Source organism: Cryptotermes secundus, unplaced genomic scaffold (assembly GCF_002891405.2).
Source record: "Cryptotermes secundus unplaced genomic scaffold, Csec_1.0 scaffold2437, whole genome shotgun sequence".
Lineage (NCBI taxonomy): Eukaryota > Metazoa > Arthropoda > Insecta > Blattodea > Kalotermitidae > Cryptotermes > Cryptotermes secundus.
Window position 1 is genome coordinate 240,221 of NW_019721044.1, and position 15,318 is coordinate 255,538.

Here is a 15,318-nt window from a genome sequence, read left to right on the forward strand (position 1 = left end):
TAAAACCGTTGTGCATTAGTCATTATAATGCACACAGTACAGGCAGTTAGGAATAGTTAAGTTAGGCTCAGAGGTAATTAATTACCTGTAAGCCACATCAATCGAATTGTATCTGAAACTGAACCAGCTGTGGCGGAAAGGCTGCAAAAAGAGGAAGATGAAAGGCCGTGCTTGTTGTTTTCAATTTGCCATATTTTAGGAATCTTTCTGTTATGGAATTATTTTATGTAAGCAATCAACAAGCCAATCACAGTGTCCGCGAGGTCTAAGGCATGAATCGTCTTCGTCTGCTCGAACACTGGGATCGTGGGTTCGAATCCCACTCTGGGCATGTATATGTGTGCATTTATGCTGTGATTGTATTGTTGTGTGTGTAGGTAGCGGCCTTGCGACAGGCTGATCCCCTGCCCAAGGAGTCCTACTGACTGTGTATCGGATTAAGAAACTGAAGAGGAGGCCAAAGGTCGAAAGGGCTGTAGAGCNGAATAATAAGGAAACAGTGATTCCGTCAGGTTTCTCAATAGTCGGGGTGAGATGAGTTTGGCGCGTGGGGGGGTATACCACACGTAAGGTCTCCCACGGATATTATGGCAAGTACGAAGAGAAGAAAGAAATATCCCAAAGGTTAATAACAATTAAAAGCCTCTTTTAAACAAAGTTCTTCAGTCCTGACTGCTCTAAGGCAATGAGTAAAGCGACTTAAGAATAAGTATGTAAGCAAATTTCACGGCTCGGCCTAATATATGGTCGTAAACTTGTGGAGCCCATGACGCACATGACTAGAGACATTCATTCATTCGATTTATCTTTAAAATGCGTGTTTATTCGATAGTTCGTAGAACACACGATCGAATTAGCGATAGTGTACTGTTAGTAGTGTCGTGTAATACGTGCGATTTATTTTGGAAAATTCTTGGTACTCGCATCAAAATGGCACTACAGAGATGTACAAAACACTTATTTAATAATGTTCGCGTGTGTACTAGTCTGATACAGTCAATGGTATGTCAAACGCTCGCGTTATGCCAAATTTATTGGCACGAGTATGGTACGAACTGTATGGGCATGAAAACTCTGCCGAATAGCATGTGCAGAGAATAATTGCAACATCAAACTAGAACTGTCTCTTCCATTTCCACCACTGTATTTGCAAAATATTGACCAAGAATTTGTGTGATTACTCGGCGATGAAAGGGAAATTGTTGGTAATACTTTCCTATTCGCGCTTGCAGTTTGATTAAAATTTCAATTCCGGTTGCCAGTATTTTCTTACCAAAGAAGTAAAATCTGACAATTGCAATGCAGATGAACTGTTACCAATCCCTCTCAACAAAGAAAATGGGGGCGAGGGGGTTGGATACTCGTATAGCAGGCGAATGTGTGAATTTAGGTATATAAGACATTAACAAGTAGGTTGATCCAATAGTAACACTTCTAATTTGAATTCTGAGTACCTGGTTAAAGCTTCATTTACATTTTTAACACATTTCATTCAGTCCTACAAAACTTCACAGATGATACAGTAACATGAAGTAATTAACCGTTCTAGCTAAAGCCACAGTGTCAATTGAAATAAATGGAGGTTTGAGATAACTAGCAAATAATGGATTGAACCTACTTATGGGAAATTAATGTAATCACTAGGTAAATTGAGCTGTTACTCAGGAGGGTGGTTACCAGGTGAGGAGTGTTAGCTCTCAGGATGATGTGCTTGTGTGTCACACTGCTCTGCTGTGCAAAGAAAGAAACTTATAGTAACTCGTGTAACATTATTGGGTAGAGGAGATCAGGTCAGTGTTTCCTGTTAGATGGATACCTGCTGTAGTATACCAAGATGCTTTATTCAGCAAGAAGGACATGTAAGGCTCAAGAAAACTGATGTGGACTCTAATTGATCTGTTTATTCCATACTGCTCGATATTGATACAAGTTGTAGATTTCTTTACCTGTAGGATTTTAAATGTTCAGAAGATTACTCTCTTGTGGGATATGATGGTGTGTAGTCTCATAGATCATTAACCCCTCCAGTTGGATGCAGCAAGTTCTTGTGAAACATTGCTAATGCTCAACTGGACAACACAGAAGATATTAATCTTCCTTGACCAAATTTTCTTCACCTATTTTAATGTATAAATATTTTGAATATTTTGGAGATATTTTCTTTGTTTCAGAAGATGTGCAGTGGTGGTTCAACTTCAGTAAATCCAAAACCTGATGCAGATACACCAATATTTCCTGGGGTTCAGTCCCAGTGGGCAGAAAGCCTTGAATTAATTCATCCTCATTCATACAATAAGTTTCCTGTGTACAGAGTTATGGACAGGAATGGCTGCATCCTCAATCCTTCAGAGGAGCCTCAGGTTTGAGAGAACTTCCATACAGTTTCCTTTACAGACACGTCCAGTTTAGTGATCTATGTTAATATTCATATGTGCAGCACTGACATTGGGACTTAATGAGGCTGGAGAAAACTGCTTAGTGAAAAGCTTAAAAATTTATGCTCTTCACAAAATATTAGAATGATCAAACTGAAGAGAATTAGATATGAACCGCTCACCTTTCAACCTGTTATCATTTTAATAAATAGATATATTTTATGAACATTACCACATCTTTTCCTGGTGAAATCAGCTGTCATGTAACAAGAAAAGATGATTTTCTTAAATGTGTACATTGTCGACCTGAGATGACATGCACTGGCAATAAACCACAGTTTGATGCGTGTTGAAGGGCCAAGGGAGTGACAGCCTGACACCCTCTAGAAGTCCAGGGTTGCTGCCCCTACACTGTTCTATCAGGATAGTATCGTTAATTAGAGAAAGTGACCTTCATGAGCGTTCTCTCAAATTCAAGAAGTACTGCCAACAAGCAGGCACTTACACAAGACCTGAACCATGTTGTCCAGTATCCAGTATCTAAATTCATTATTCAAATTGTTGCACAGAACTTTCAACCTTAGAGGTTTGATCTTTCTGCATGGTCAGCCTGGTAACATTGACAGTGTAAATTGTAAGTAAATAAATTCATACTGGAATATCAGGAAGGCGTTTTATAGAATTTCTAAAAGTATGTGAACCTGGTCACTGGCTGTAAAATGACCTTGAGGAACCCCAGTGCTCACCTGCTGGATCTAGTGTGATTGGTTGGACAGGTTACAGTGTGTAATACACATGGGAGAAAAGAGAAGCTCATACATAGTTTGGGCAGGAACGTCTGAAGAAAAGAGCCCACTAGGAAGACCTAACTGTAGATGAGAGAATAATGTTAAAGTGGATGTTTGTATTAAGATTTATGTTGTTAAAAAATGATATTAAACAACCCAGCTGACTTACACACAAGAGTTACTTCTAACACCAGAACAATATGTGTAAGTGATTGCTTAAGATAATCAGATGTTGTGATCAAGGGAATATCATTCCTCTTTTGTGTGTGAGAGGCCCCAACTTCAAATACCAACTTGAAAACTATGCTGACAGGTTTTTCATGGTATTTCTCAGTCCCTTTGGTTAAATAAAAGGATAGTACCTCAACTTAGGTCACAGCCCATTCTGGCCACTTTTTTTTCCAATTTACTATTCATTAATCATTCCTCCATTCTGTGCTGTGCAAACCAGAACTACTAATACCATTATTAAGGGAGCCATAAGTAAATAAAATGCATGGCATATGTTTAGTTTCAGTTTGATCCTTCACAGTATCTTTGTATACAGCTGTTTTATAAATAAATGATTCATTTATCATATTGAAAGATGGTACAATGGAACCTCGCTTAACGAGCATAATTCATTCCAGAATCTTACTTGTAATGCGAAACACTCGTTAAGCAAAACAATTTTTCCCATATAAATTAACGTAAAATACGATAATGCGTTCCATGCCGAAAAAATACTCAGAAATTTTTTTGTATAACGTTTATTCAAAGAAAATTATATATACATTGTTAAGGAGCGTGAATCATCTTCATATTTTCCTCTATGCGGAATGAACCAACCTGGAATGCAAATTCGATTTGCAGAAAAAAAAAATCAAAATAATTAGCTTATTATTTATGATACATATCTAATTCTTTTTTACTAGAAAGCTATCTAGAGATATTTGTTTTTGCTGACACTTCAAAATTTGGTGAAAATGTGACACAGCATTATCATTAAATAAATTTGTAGCGTGCATAGCCACTGCCTTATTAGGGTGATGTTTCTCAATGTATGATGCAACAGTTTCCCATGCTTTCAGCATTTCTCTTATTGCGCCAGAAGATTGTTGCTTTGCTGTTACCACCTCCTCCTCCTCCTCCTGCTCCTCTTCCTCCAACAAACTCTCCTCCAAAACTTCTTGCTGTGAAACACAATGCAACTCCATAAACTCTTCAGTGGTCAGCTCTTGGCTGTGCTCTTCCACAAGCTCATTGATATCGTTGTTATCCACCTCCAGCCCCATGAGCTTGACCAAAGATACGATCTCGTTGACTACAGGCTCCACAGGTACTATCTCAAAGCCCTCAAAGTTACATTCGACAACGCTCTCCGGCCAAAGCTTCTTCCAACCGGAAGTGAGGGTTCTCTTGGCAACCCTTTCCCACGCCTTTTTGTTCATCTTGGGGCAGGTAACGATGTGGAAGTGATATTTCCAAAACTCTCTGAGAGTGAGATTGGTCCCTTCAGTCACCTCAAAACAACGCTTGAAGAGTGCTTTAGTTTACAGCTTCTTAAATTTAGAAATAACCTGCTGGTCCATAGGCTGGAGTAACGGAGTGGTGTTGGGAGGCAGAAACTGGATCTTGATGACCTTAAATTCTTCAATGAGGTCATCTTGTAGGTCTGGAGGATGGGCAGGAGCGTTGTCCGTAACAAGCAAGACATGGAGTGGCAAATTCATCTCAAGCAAATATTTTTTCATAGAAGGACCAAACACTTCATTGATCCAATCAGTAAAAAGGTCACATGTCACCCAAGCTTTGTTGTTGGACCTCCACATCACATTTAGCCTGCTCTTCTGGACTTTACACTTCTTGAAGGCTTGTGGAGTTTCTGAATGGTAAACAAGCAATGGTTTAATTTTCAAATCGCCACTTGCATTGGCACAAAATAGCAGCATGAGACAGTCTTTCATTGGCTTATGGCCGGGCAATGCATTATCCTCTGCTGTTATATAGGTTCGCCTCGGCATCTTTTTCCAGAAGAGACCTGTCTCGTCACAATTAAAAGCCTATTGCGGCAGGTAACCCTCAGAATCTACGAGCTTCTTGAAGTTGCCGATGAAGTTCTCTGCTGCTTTTGTGTCAGAGCTTGCTGCTTCACTGTGCCTTACAACGCTGTGGATGCCGGTTCTTCTTTTAAACTTCTCGAACCACCCACGGCTTCCCTTAAATGCTTCTTCTTCAGCCGATGATGATCCTGGCGTCTTCTTAACGAGGTCAGCGAAAATCACTTTCGCCTTCTCACAAATGATGTTCTTGTTAATAGCGTCGCCTTGCAATGGCTTTTCGTTTATCCATATGAGGAGCAACCTTTCAACATCGTCGAGAATACGTAACCGTTGCGTAGATATTCTTGTCACTCCCTTTGAAGCATCTATCTCCTTAATCTTGTCCTTGTTCTTGAGGATAGTGCAAATCATTGATGTCGACCGATTGTATGTGCGTGCTAGATCAGCCACGCTCGCACCTCATTTTCACTTTTTAATGATTTTACGTTTCATTTCTACGTTTATTTTTATTCTCTTATGGCTGTCTTTTTCTTCGGGGACATTTTTGCAAGGGTTAAACTTTGCACAAAAAAAATCACAAATAATATGTCTGAACACAAGTTTGGAAAAATGTGCAATCACAAGCGACACTAAGATGCTAGCAGAATGAGTGCTAAATACAGACTGATGTAGCAAGTGCACAATTGGGGACTTCCCTTCTCGTCACTCGTTATGCGAAACGTCGCTCGTTAAGCGAGTCATTTTTTTACAATTTGTTTTGTTCGTTATGCAAATTACTCGTTATGAGAGGTGCTTGTTAAGCGAGATTCCACTGTAATTTAGGAGATTAGACCCTTTAGACTTTCTTGTTTGCTTTAGTTCAGTTTTCAAAACAATAGATTCTACATTTGTTGTGAAGTCATTATGACATTGTAGTAAAACGAATAATTGATTTTTTTTATTTTCATTAAGTTGGAGTCAGAGTTTGTGGAAAGGATGTACCGAACCATGATTCTTTTGAACACAATGGACACAGTTTTGTATGAGTCTCAGCGTCAGGGTCGCATCTCATTCTACATGACAACATTTGGGGAAGAGGCTACATTAATTGGAAGTGCAGCAGCTCTTGCTTATAATGATTTGGTTTATGCTCAGTATCGAGAAACAGGTAAAGAGTTTGTAAAAGTCATTGTTTTCCTTTGGTACTAACTTGATATCTACTGGTCATAAATTGCACATGCAGGACCCAGCTATCTAATACCAACATTCCCAAGCTAAAACCTATCCACCAGCCACAGTATGCTGGGGGACTTAATATTTTTATTTGCAGTAGATAAATATTAAATAACTATGCAAAGTGACAGTGCAGTAGTAGTGCAGGTTCATATTGTGACGTGACAACCGAAAGCCAGAATAGTGAATTGAAGACACTGCTATTGCTGGGCAATATTGTGGTAAGCAAGTGCCCACAGCAATGATAAACATGCAAGAGCAAGGAGAAACCGTTATAGTCAGTCATGAGTCAGAAGTCATCATTCGCGGTTTGGAAGGCAGAGTTGGCAGCTACCAGTCCACAGTCTTGTGTTGTTAGATGCCGTTACCAAGCAACAACTAGTGAAGACATAGAAGGCTTAGTGTTTGCAGTAGTGATTTGTAGATTGTGTAGGTCAGTGAAAGTGTTACAAGTATTTGTAGTCATGAGTTGAAAGAGTCCAATAAATCAGTTATCAATCCAAACCCTGTGTCTGCTCACTAACACATGACAGTATTTAAATTTAAACCAAGATGAACATTGAAAGCATTTGTTGGTAGGAAACATTTTTGTGGCATTGTTTGTAGACACTGAAGAAACTTCATTTCAATTTCAGTTTCAATTTATTTAACGTTCCATAGATCAACAGTACGTGTAAGATATAGAACACATCAAAATAGTACATAATATACAGAATAAATAAAACAAAGTAACTGAAGAGAATAAAATGAAATAAAATATATTGAATCAGATAGTTGATTCCAGTGAATACATAATAATTAATACTATTAGAATTGACTATGAAATAACAATAGAAACATATACTTTTATGGACTTACTCTGCTATACAGTGCTATTTTGTCTGTGAATATAGACTACTTTGTTTTCTGTAGGGGTGCTGCTGTGGAGAGGCTTTTCAGTGGATCAGTTTGTAAGTCAGTGTTTTGGAAATTGTGAGGATGAAGGAAAAGGCCGGCAAATGCCTGTTCATTATGGATCAAAGAATCATCATTTTGTCACAATTTCTTCACCTCTTACTACACAATTGCCTCAAGGTACTGTGAAAGAGATGTTCAGTTTATTAGAAATAAGTGTCCAGCATGTCTGACAATGTGTGTTGATAATCAGAAAACCTAAAGCATGCTTATCTGCTATTTTGATGTCAAAGGAATTGCATCTTATGGATTTGTTCTGAAACATTCAACCAAACGTTCTTCCTTCATATTGTAACGTAGATTGGAGCTTTAACAACAGCACACTCATCAAAACAGACTAAGTGTTTAACTGGATATGAGGATTTTGCTTCTGAGACAGCACTCTTAGTAAGAGAAGATTGCTCAAGAGAGAATGCTTCAACTTAGATTTGGGATATGCTGCTCTCAGAACTCAGCTTGCACATTGACTATCTTAAGTCTTGTTTCCTTTGTTTTTACTCAGCCACTCCAGGCATATACCAGGTTAATACCACTAATAAGGTCATGGCTGCTTCCTTCCACATATATTCCAATTCATTACTTAGTAACCATGCTATCATTCATGATTAGAATCTGAGTTACTGACAGCATCATTAAAACCCCACAGAATTACTTTTGGCAATATATGTACCATATATCCATCATATTCACTTGGTCTGGCCTGTTATTGCTTTACCAGGTTCTTTAAAGTAAATATGACTTTGGAAAGGTTTCATTTTGAATTTATTGAAGACATTCAAAGCAAGGTGTGAATTTGACAGTGGTTTTTCCATGGCCTGTGTGTGTTGTCTTGACAACCTGTGCTGTCTGAGTGAGGCCTGATTATATATTTTATTGGACCAAGGACATATGATGTGCAGTTGTCATGAATTTGTAATGTGTGACATTTTATATCCAGCCCTACGGGGAGATGATTGGATCCATGAATGGAATAATAAATATAAATGTAAATATGATTATAATAATAATGAAATGTCTTTCAGAAGGTGATTTCCAACAGTGTTTTCAGGCATTGCAGAGATATTAGAATGTACATGTAAAGCAAGAGATGGACACGTTGAAGGTGGACAGTGTTTTGAGGATGGAAAAGATGAAAAAGAATTTTCTGAGGAAGCACAAGATATGTGTGGTTTCAGCAGGAATATTGAGCACCATGTATACCAGTCTACAGAGTCCTGCTTAAGGGTAGCTCTGCTAAATATGGCTACATTGCTTCACTGGCTGGAAAGTTAACCATTTTATTTTCTTTATCCTGTATCTTATTCCTGTGCAGCTCATTTTTCTATCCTAAAGATGAAAGAAGTACATTACACATAAACTTTGGTGCCTTTCAGCTACATATTTTCACATCTGAGAAGACAGTAGTCAACATATACACTGCCATAAGAACATCAGATCTCACACAGTTTAGCATTACCTCACAGGTTAGCTGTATGACTGTAATTTCAGTGTTATATGTTATAATAATTTGAACGTTATTTTCAGCTGTTGGTTCTGCATATGCTTACAAACTTGCAAACAATGGTCGCTGTGTGATCGCTTATTTCGGAGAAGGAGCAGCTAGTGAAGGTGATGCTCACGCTGCTTTCAACTTTGCAGCCACTTTGAACTGTCCAGTGATATTCTTTTGGTTAGTTTCTGAATTTAGACTGTTATTAACAGCTGTCGCATATGAAATAACACCCTTAAACACACATAATATATTTTGCATTGAATATTATGGTCTTCTGGGATGTGACACCATTCAGTTAGCCAGTGATTGCCTGTGTTTAAGGAGAAACTGCTGCCTCTGTCTTTGTGGTATAACAGTAAGTTCCTCCAAAATGTTGGTAGCTATATAACAAATTGTGCAGTGTCGTAGTTTTCCAAAATGTGAGCACCTATCTACCAAACTACATGGTATCACATTCTTCAGAAACATTGATGTCTGTCTGCTGAACTATGCTGCGTCATGTTCATATGAAATTTTGGTAACCATGTACCAAACCACATGACATCACATCCCAGAAAACTTAAACATCCTGTTTACAACTTTCATAACTTCAGATCTCACTTAACTTGCTTTGTTTTGATTTCTCCTATTGTAATTGTCATGACTGGACAACATTTATTATTACTTGCTTGCGCATGCATGCACATGTGCATATGTTTTAACCTTTAACGCCCAGACTTTTAAATTGCCGGCAGCTCCCTAAGGCCAGAATTTAAATGGCCCTAAGTCTTTAACATTGCCGACTTTCAGAAGAAAATGCATATTTTCCATTCTATGCAACATCGGAATATGAACTAAAAAGAATCTGAAAGACAATAAAATTTTCAACATATACACAAAAGGGCAGGTTTTACAAATGAAAATGTACTGTGATTATTTTGTCATGAGTTGCAAAATATAATCTTTATTATATACGTTATGAAATTCTAAAGACTTACCCGTTGTTTTTCTTCAACCTTGAATCGTGTTGGTGATGTAAATATGACGACACTATATGCAATAATATTTGGTTCGGACTGTACACGGTTTGGACTGTGTCACTTCACAGTTTACACTCTGACGTGCGCGTGTCCCACTCTCGAAGCAGTCCACGAGACACAGCGCAACATCACGCATTACAGTAGAAAAGCCTGCTCCTGCTTTTCTTCTCTATAGAACAAACGTGACGTCTTTGTTTCCCATTAGCTGGCCAGTGTTTTGAATGTTTCACCTCCAGTCGACTCAGTTGGGCCCCAGATGAACTTGGCCTCCCCCGAGAAACGCCACTGACCGTGATATTTGCCTCATGTGATTGAAGAATCAAATCACGCACCAAAATTTTGCGGAATTTTTTGTGCATCATTTTTCCATTACACGACTTGTGTAACAGATATGCATTGAGAATAGTCATATCTAGAAGGTGGAATAACAATTTCTTTGTCCACTTCCATGTCCTCCTAGCAATGTCATAGCTGTTCACCATTCTATCAGATTTGTCCACAAAGCCCATGTGTGCATTGTAGTCTTCAATTACATGAGGTTTGATAGGATTGCCAGATTCATCTCGGAAGTTGCCATCCAGTGTAGGAAGGTGCATCGAGTTCTTCCAACTCTTCATCAGATTCATCTTCCATCAATATTTCCTCCAGTTCTTCAGCATCGAGGAATTTTGAGTATCTGGCTCGTTTTTGAGGTTCTATCTTGGGGGAAGGGGCTTCCAGCTAAATCCTATACTTTATGATGATTGAAAAAGCGAGACTGTTAGGAACACTCGCAAAATTGTGATACAAAGTAATTGCAATAGCAGTCGAAAAGTGTCAGTCCGCCACTGATACCGAAAATAACAGTGACGAAGATGTCCTCACGCACAAAGTAACACTGGCTCAGTGGGTTTATACCGCTTCTGAGATACACAAAAATGATATACAAAGAAATAAAGGAGTCTGACACTGACTTCTTACTAATAACGAAATATTAGAAAATCCGCCACTGACGTCCTAACTGACAATTCAACGCTGCAAACCAATCCATGAATTCGTCACACTTCCTTGAAAGCTCTGGTAGCACTGATATGTAAGCGCGCCACGAATATTTCCTCCTCTAAGTTCTCAAAACAAAGCTGAACTCTATGGCTCACCAGGTAATAAACAGTCATATCTAAACGTAAATAGTTTCGAAACCAGTACCCTGATAAACGATTTCATTGTTCAGAGCTAACAAATAAACGTCTGTCATGAAAGTTCATGAGTTTGGGTTTCAAACCCAAGGTCAAACTGCCAGCACTCACAAAGGAAGCATGTGGCTTGCCTCTAAAAATTACAACATTCGGCCAGCTCGGCTTGCTACTTGCTGCCAATAATTGTAACATTCGGCCATTAAAGGTTAATGCAGTCATGAATAATCAGACAGTTTATTTGTTCCACTACAGTTTTATTCTCATCTGAAGTAGAGTTCATACCATATCAACTTTCCAACATTTCAGCATGAGTAATATCATATGAAGTGGGAATATAACCCTCACATCTCTTCTGGAGGAGACACAAGGGGAACATCCGCCTGGCCAAGCATGTTTTAAATGCTGAGTTGTCATCTCTATCCAACAGTCCCTTAATACTGAGAGATTCAAACATATAAATCCAGCTCTCAGTCAACAGATCTTGTATATTGTTTCAGTCGTAACAATGGTTATGCCATCTCTACACCAACCCACGAGCAATATAGAGGAGATGGAATTGCTGGCCATGGTCCAGGTTATGGGATTACTACTGTTCGAGTAGATGGAAATGACACTTTGGCAGTGTATCAGGTTACTAAGGCATCACGTGAATATGCAGTCAAAGAGAACCGTCCTGTCCTCATAGAAGCTATGACATACAGGTATATGATTTCCACACAGTGAAATAAAAATAGGAACATTTACATGCCATATTTCATCAATCCACAATTTTATGATGAATAATATGTATGCTTGATTCACATCAGGACATATGAAAGTCATCAATTTGAAAAATGGGCAGGTCCTATATTGGATATATAGATTTATTTCTGTTACCTGAAAGATTTCCCCCAACTAGTGCTGAGGTCAAGAAAACGTGAATCTATACATCCCCTCCCCCTCTACATCTTCATGGCGTAGTGTTTAATTAATTAAACACAGGGACAAGTTTACCTTTTTACCCTTACCTATAGGATTATTTTGTAACAAATAAGCTTACTTTTTCCTTATTTAAATGCTTTATATAATGAATCTTCAGTGCTGCACAGCATCTTGTCTGTTGCATGATCATGCCTAAAGTAACATGGCCTGTAGCAATGCTGAACACAGTGTCTTCACGCTTAGTTCATCTGCCTTCTCACTTCCTACACTATACCTGCTGGTATCCCTTTCACACTCCATTGATTTGTTATGGTTTATTTAAGGTTGTTGTCGGTATCAGAGTATGGCGCTGAATGGTAAGATAATTAGTAAATAATTAATTGGAAAGGTTATGGAAGGGAGTAATTATGTCCTTATTTAAGGTACTCTTCTGTCATTTTCCTGGAAGGACTAAGGAAAACAGCGAAAAACCTGTCAGGATAGTTGGTCAGAATGGTTACTTATCGTTCTAATTGGTGCAATTTCATGGCATTGTGTTTACTGTGTGCACTTGTAACATTATATTTACTCCATGTGAAGCAATGACTTTTTAATTTATTTTTTTTTATTTCTTGAGTTGGGGCAAGAGTGAGTCCACTTGGTACATCAGCCACAATTTGGGCTATTGTACCGGCCCCAGATGATGATTGTGAAGCAGTCAGTGGAATGAGAATTGGCAGGAGAAACAGAGGTACTCGAAGAAAACCTGTACCAGTGCCACTTTTTTTTTTTCATGACACTACAGCCCCAGTGGGCCTAGGCCTACCTCCATGAACTTCTCCATTCACTACGGTTTTTCTAGATCCTACACATTCGGTAGGACTCCTTGGGCAGGTGATTAGCTTGTTGCAAGGCCTCTACCTATACACAAACACAGAAAAACGCACACACACAAACTAAACATGCATGCCCTGAGTGGGACCCGCGATCCTGGCTTCCAAGCGAGTGAAGACAGTACATTCCTTAGACCGCTCGGCTGCTGTGACCCCAGTGCCGCTTTGCCCACTACAAATCCCGCATTACCTGACCTGGGATCGAACCCGGGCCACCACAGTGGAAAACTAGTGACTAACCATCTGAGTTATGGCACAGCCTTGAAGCAGTTACTTAGCCAGACATTTCTCACTATGATCTTGCATTCATAGACTTGGGCATCATAGCACATCAGATGACAGCAGCGCCTACAGGTCACTTGCTGAGGTTAAAGAGTGGGGCAGCTTGGATTCACCAATATCCAGACTGCGACAATATTTAGCACTAAAAGGATGGTGGGATGATGCAAAGGAAAGGAGCTGGAAGGAAGAAACAAGGAAAATGGTAAAAATGAATTGTTTGAGATTTGAACAGTGACTTTTCATGGATGTGATGTCGTGTAGTTTGGTAGACAGGTATGGACTCTTTGAAGAAACCTGTTTGCTACCCTACATAGCATCATATCCTAGACGACAGTAATCATAAGAGTTAACCGATCAGTCCACATGTAAATGAAAAATCCCACCTGTCTATCCACTCTTCACTTAATGTTGACACCAAGAAGATATATGTGACTTCTACAGGTACAATGCATTTTTTTCTTACTTTGTTATTATATATTATCTCTTGTTACAGCTTTTATCCATTCTTTATGAAGTAAAAAAATGGCTCAGAGACATTGCACATGTTATCTTATATGCAGTGGACCTTCATTATGTTATCTTGACTGTTTTTTGGTAAACTGTTGTTGGTTGCTATTTACTGAACAACTGTAACTGATAACTGGTAAAGCCAGTTTTGACAAAATCTGAATCTTGTCGTTGGGCCTGTACGATGCATATAATTATTTTCCTCACAATCCCATGTATGCAGTTTTTTTTAGGACGTCTCCATAAATTATTGGAATTTAGTCAGAGTTATTCTCAAGGAAATCAGTATTTTGTCTTTTGGGGCCAATCTGAAGGTCACCTGTTTTTGGAGCTGGAATATGCATATTCACAGGGCACTGACCTGCGCTGGGTAAACCCTTATATGCTGAGTTGGGAATTTGTGTAGTACAGAAGGTCATCCCAAAGAGGTCATTGGATTTTTCAATTAGCCTAACCCTTCCAGCTGCACTATGGACCTGGGATCGACTCAGCCTCTGACAGAAATGAGAAACAGGAATCTTCCTGGGGGTAAAGGGCAGCCAGCCATATGTGAGCTAAGTGTCTAGAAAATGTTGGAGCCTCAACATCTCACAACCATATGGGCCTCCATGGCCTGTTACAGGGATAGCTGTACTTTGTACCTATACATTATTAAGTACAACTTTTCAGTCTTCTTTTTATATGCAAGACATGTTTTATATATTGGTTTGAATGTCTTGCAGGTAGTGAATTCATTGACAAGAGCAGAGAAAGTTCTGAAACCAGACTGGAAAGAAATGTTTCATGATGTGTACTATGACATGCCAGCCCAGCTTTCGTAAGTATAAAGAAAAACAGTAAGTAGATATGGAGGGCTGCACCATAGCTCAAGCGGTTAGTCACTGGCTTCTCACTGTGGCGGCCTGGGTTTGACCCCGGGACTGGTCAAGTGGGATTTGTGGTGGACGAAGTGGCCCTGGGACAGGTTTTCTCCGAGTACTTCGGTTTCCCCTGCCAATCTTCATTCCACCAATTGCTCCACAGTCACCCTCACCTATCCTCTGGGGCTGGTACAAGAGGCCAGCAGTGGGCGCAGTACAAGGGACTTAGTCCGACCCCACTAGCAATAAAGAAACAGTAAGTAGATGTGGAACATGTAAGTGTGAGCACTAAGAGTTCCAAGAACTTCACCATCATTGCCATCCACTGACATCTCCACCTTCTTAGATAGTCACTTCTCAGAGCCTCTTTTCCTTCTCCCTACAGCCTTTCCTCTTGTCTACAGCCCATGCCTGTTTATATATATCATCCTTCTCCCTATAATGTCACCTTGTTCTGGGTGTTCCCGTAGGTCACACTCAAGGACCCCTCATTCCTGTCAACACACTGCATACCCAAAGACCCCTCATCTCTCGCCATGGACCCTCTAGTAACACATTGCACACTGAACAACCTCCTTGTCCCACCACATTTAAATTACTTTTTAATGCCTCTACAGTGTTTACAAAATATTTTCTTACCTTGGTTGTTTATTGACAGAAATGGCTCAGTCACCTCTATATACCTATTCTAGATACCTGCATATAATTTCAAATCCAATTTACAATACAATGTATTGTACCATTATTTCAAGTAAACAAATTTTGTAAAATATTAAAAAGATTCAGTACATTATTTGCTCCTTATAACAGGAAGAAGAA

General features: G+C 39.2%; 1 protein-coding gene across 4 annotated transcripts; it reads left to right on the forward strand.

The window, feature by feature from the left end:
* Window positions 1-838: 838 nt before the first annotated feature.
* On the forward strand, window positions 839-14,516 carry LOC111875376 (2-oxoisovalerate dehydrogenase subunit alpha, mitochondrial). Of its 4 annotated transcripts, none has more exons than XM_023871588.2 (8): window positions 839-1,002; window positions 2,172-2,360; window positions 6,157-6,352; window positions 7,330-7,491; window positions 8,896-9,040; window positions 11,555-11,758; window positions 13,163-13,334; window positions 14,362-14,516. In XM_023871588.2, the coding sequence occupies exons 1-8, from the start codon at window positions 931-933 to the stop codon at window positions 14,458-14,460; spliced, it is 1,239 nt and encodes a 412-aa protein (XP_023727356.1). In that variant the 5' UTR covers window positions 839-930; the 3' UTR covers window positions 14,461-14,516. The 4 variants fall into 4 exon arrangements, with proteins under 4 accessions (XP_023727356.1, XP_023727357.1, XP_023727358.1 ...); XM_023871589.2 differs by having other exon boundaries at window positions 2,175-2,360; XM_023871590.2 differs by lacking the exon at window positions 839-1,002 and adding an exon at window positions 1,365-1,409.
* Window positions 14,517-15,318: the final 802 nt, after the last annotated feature.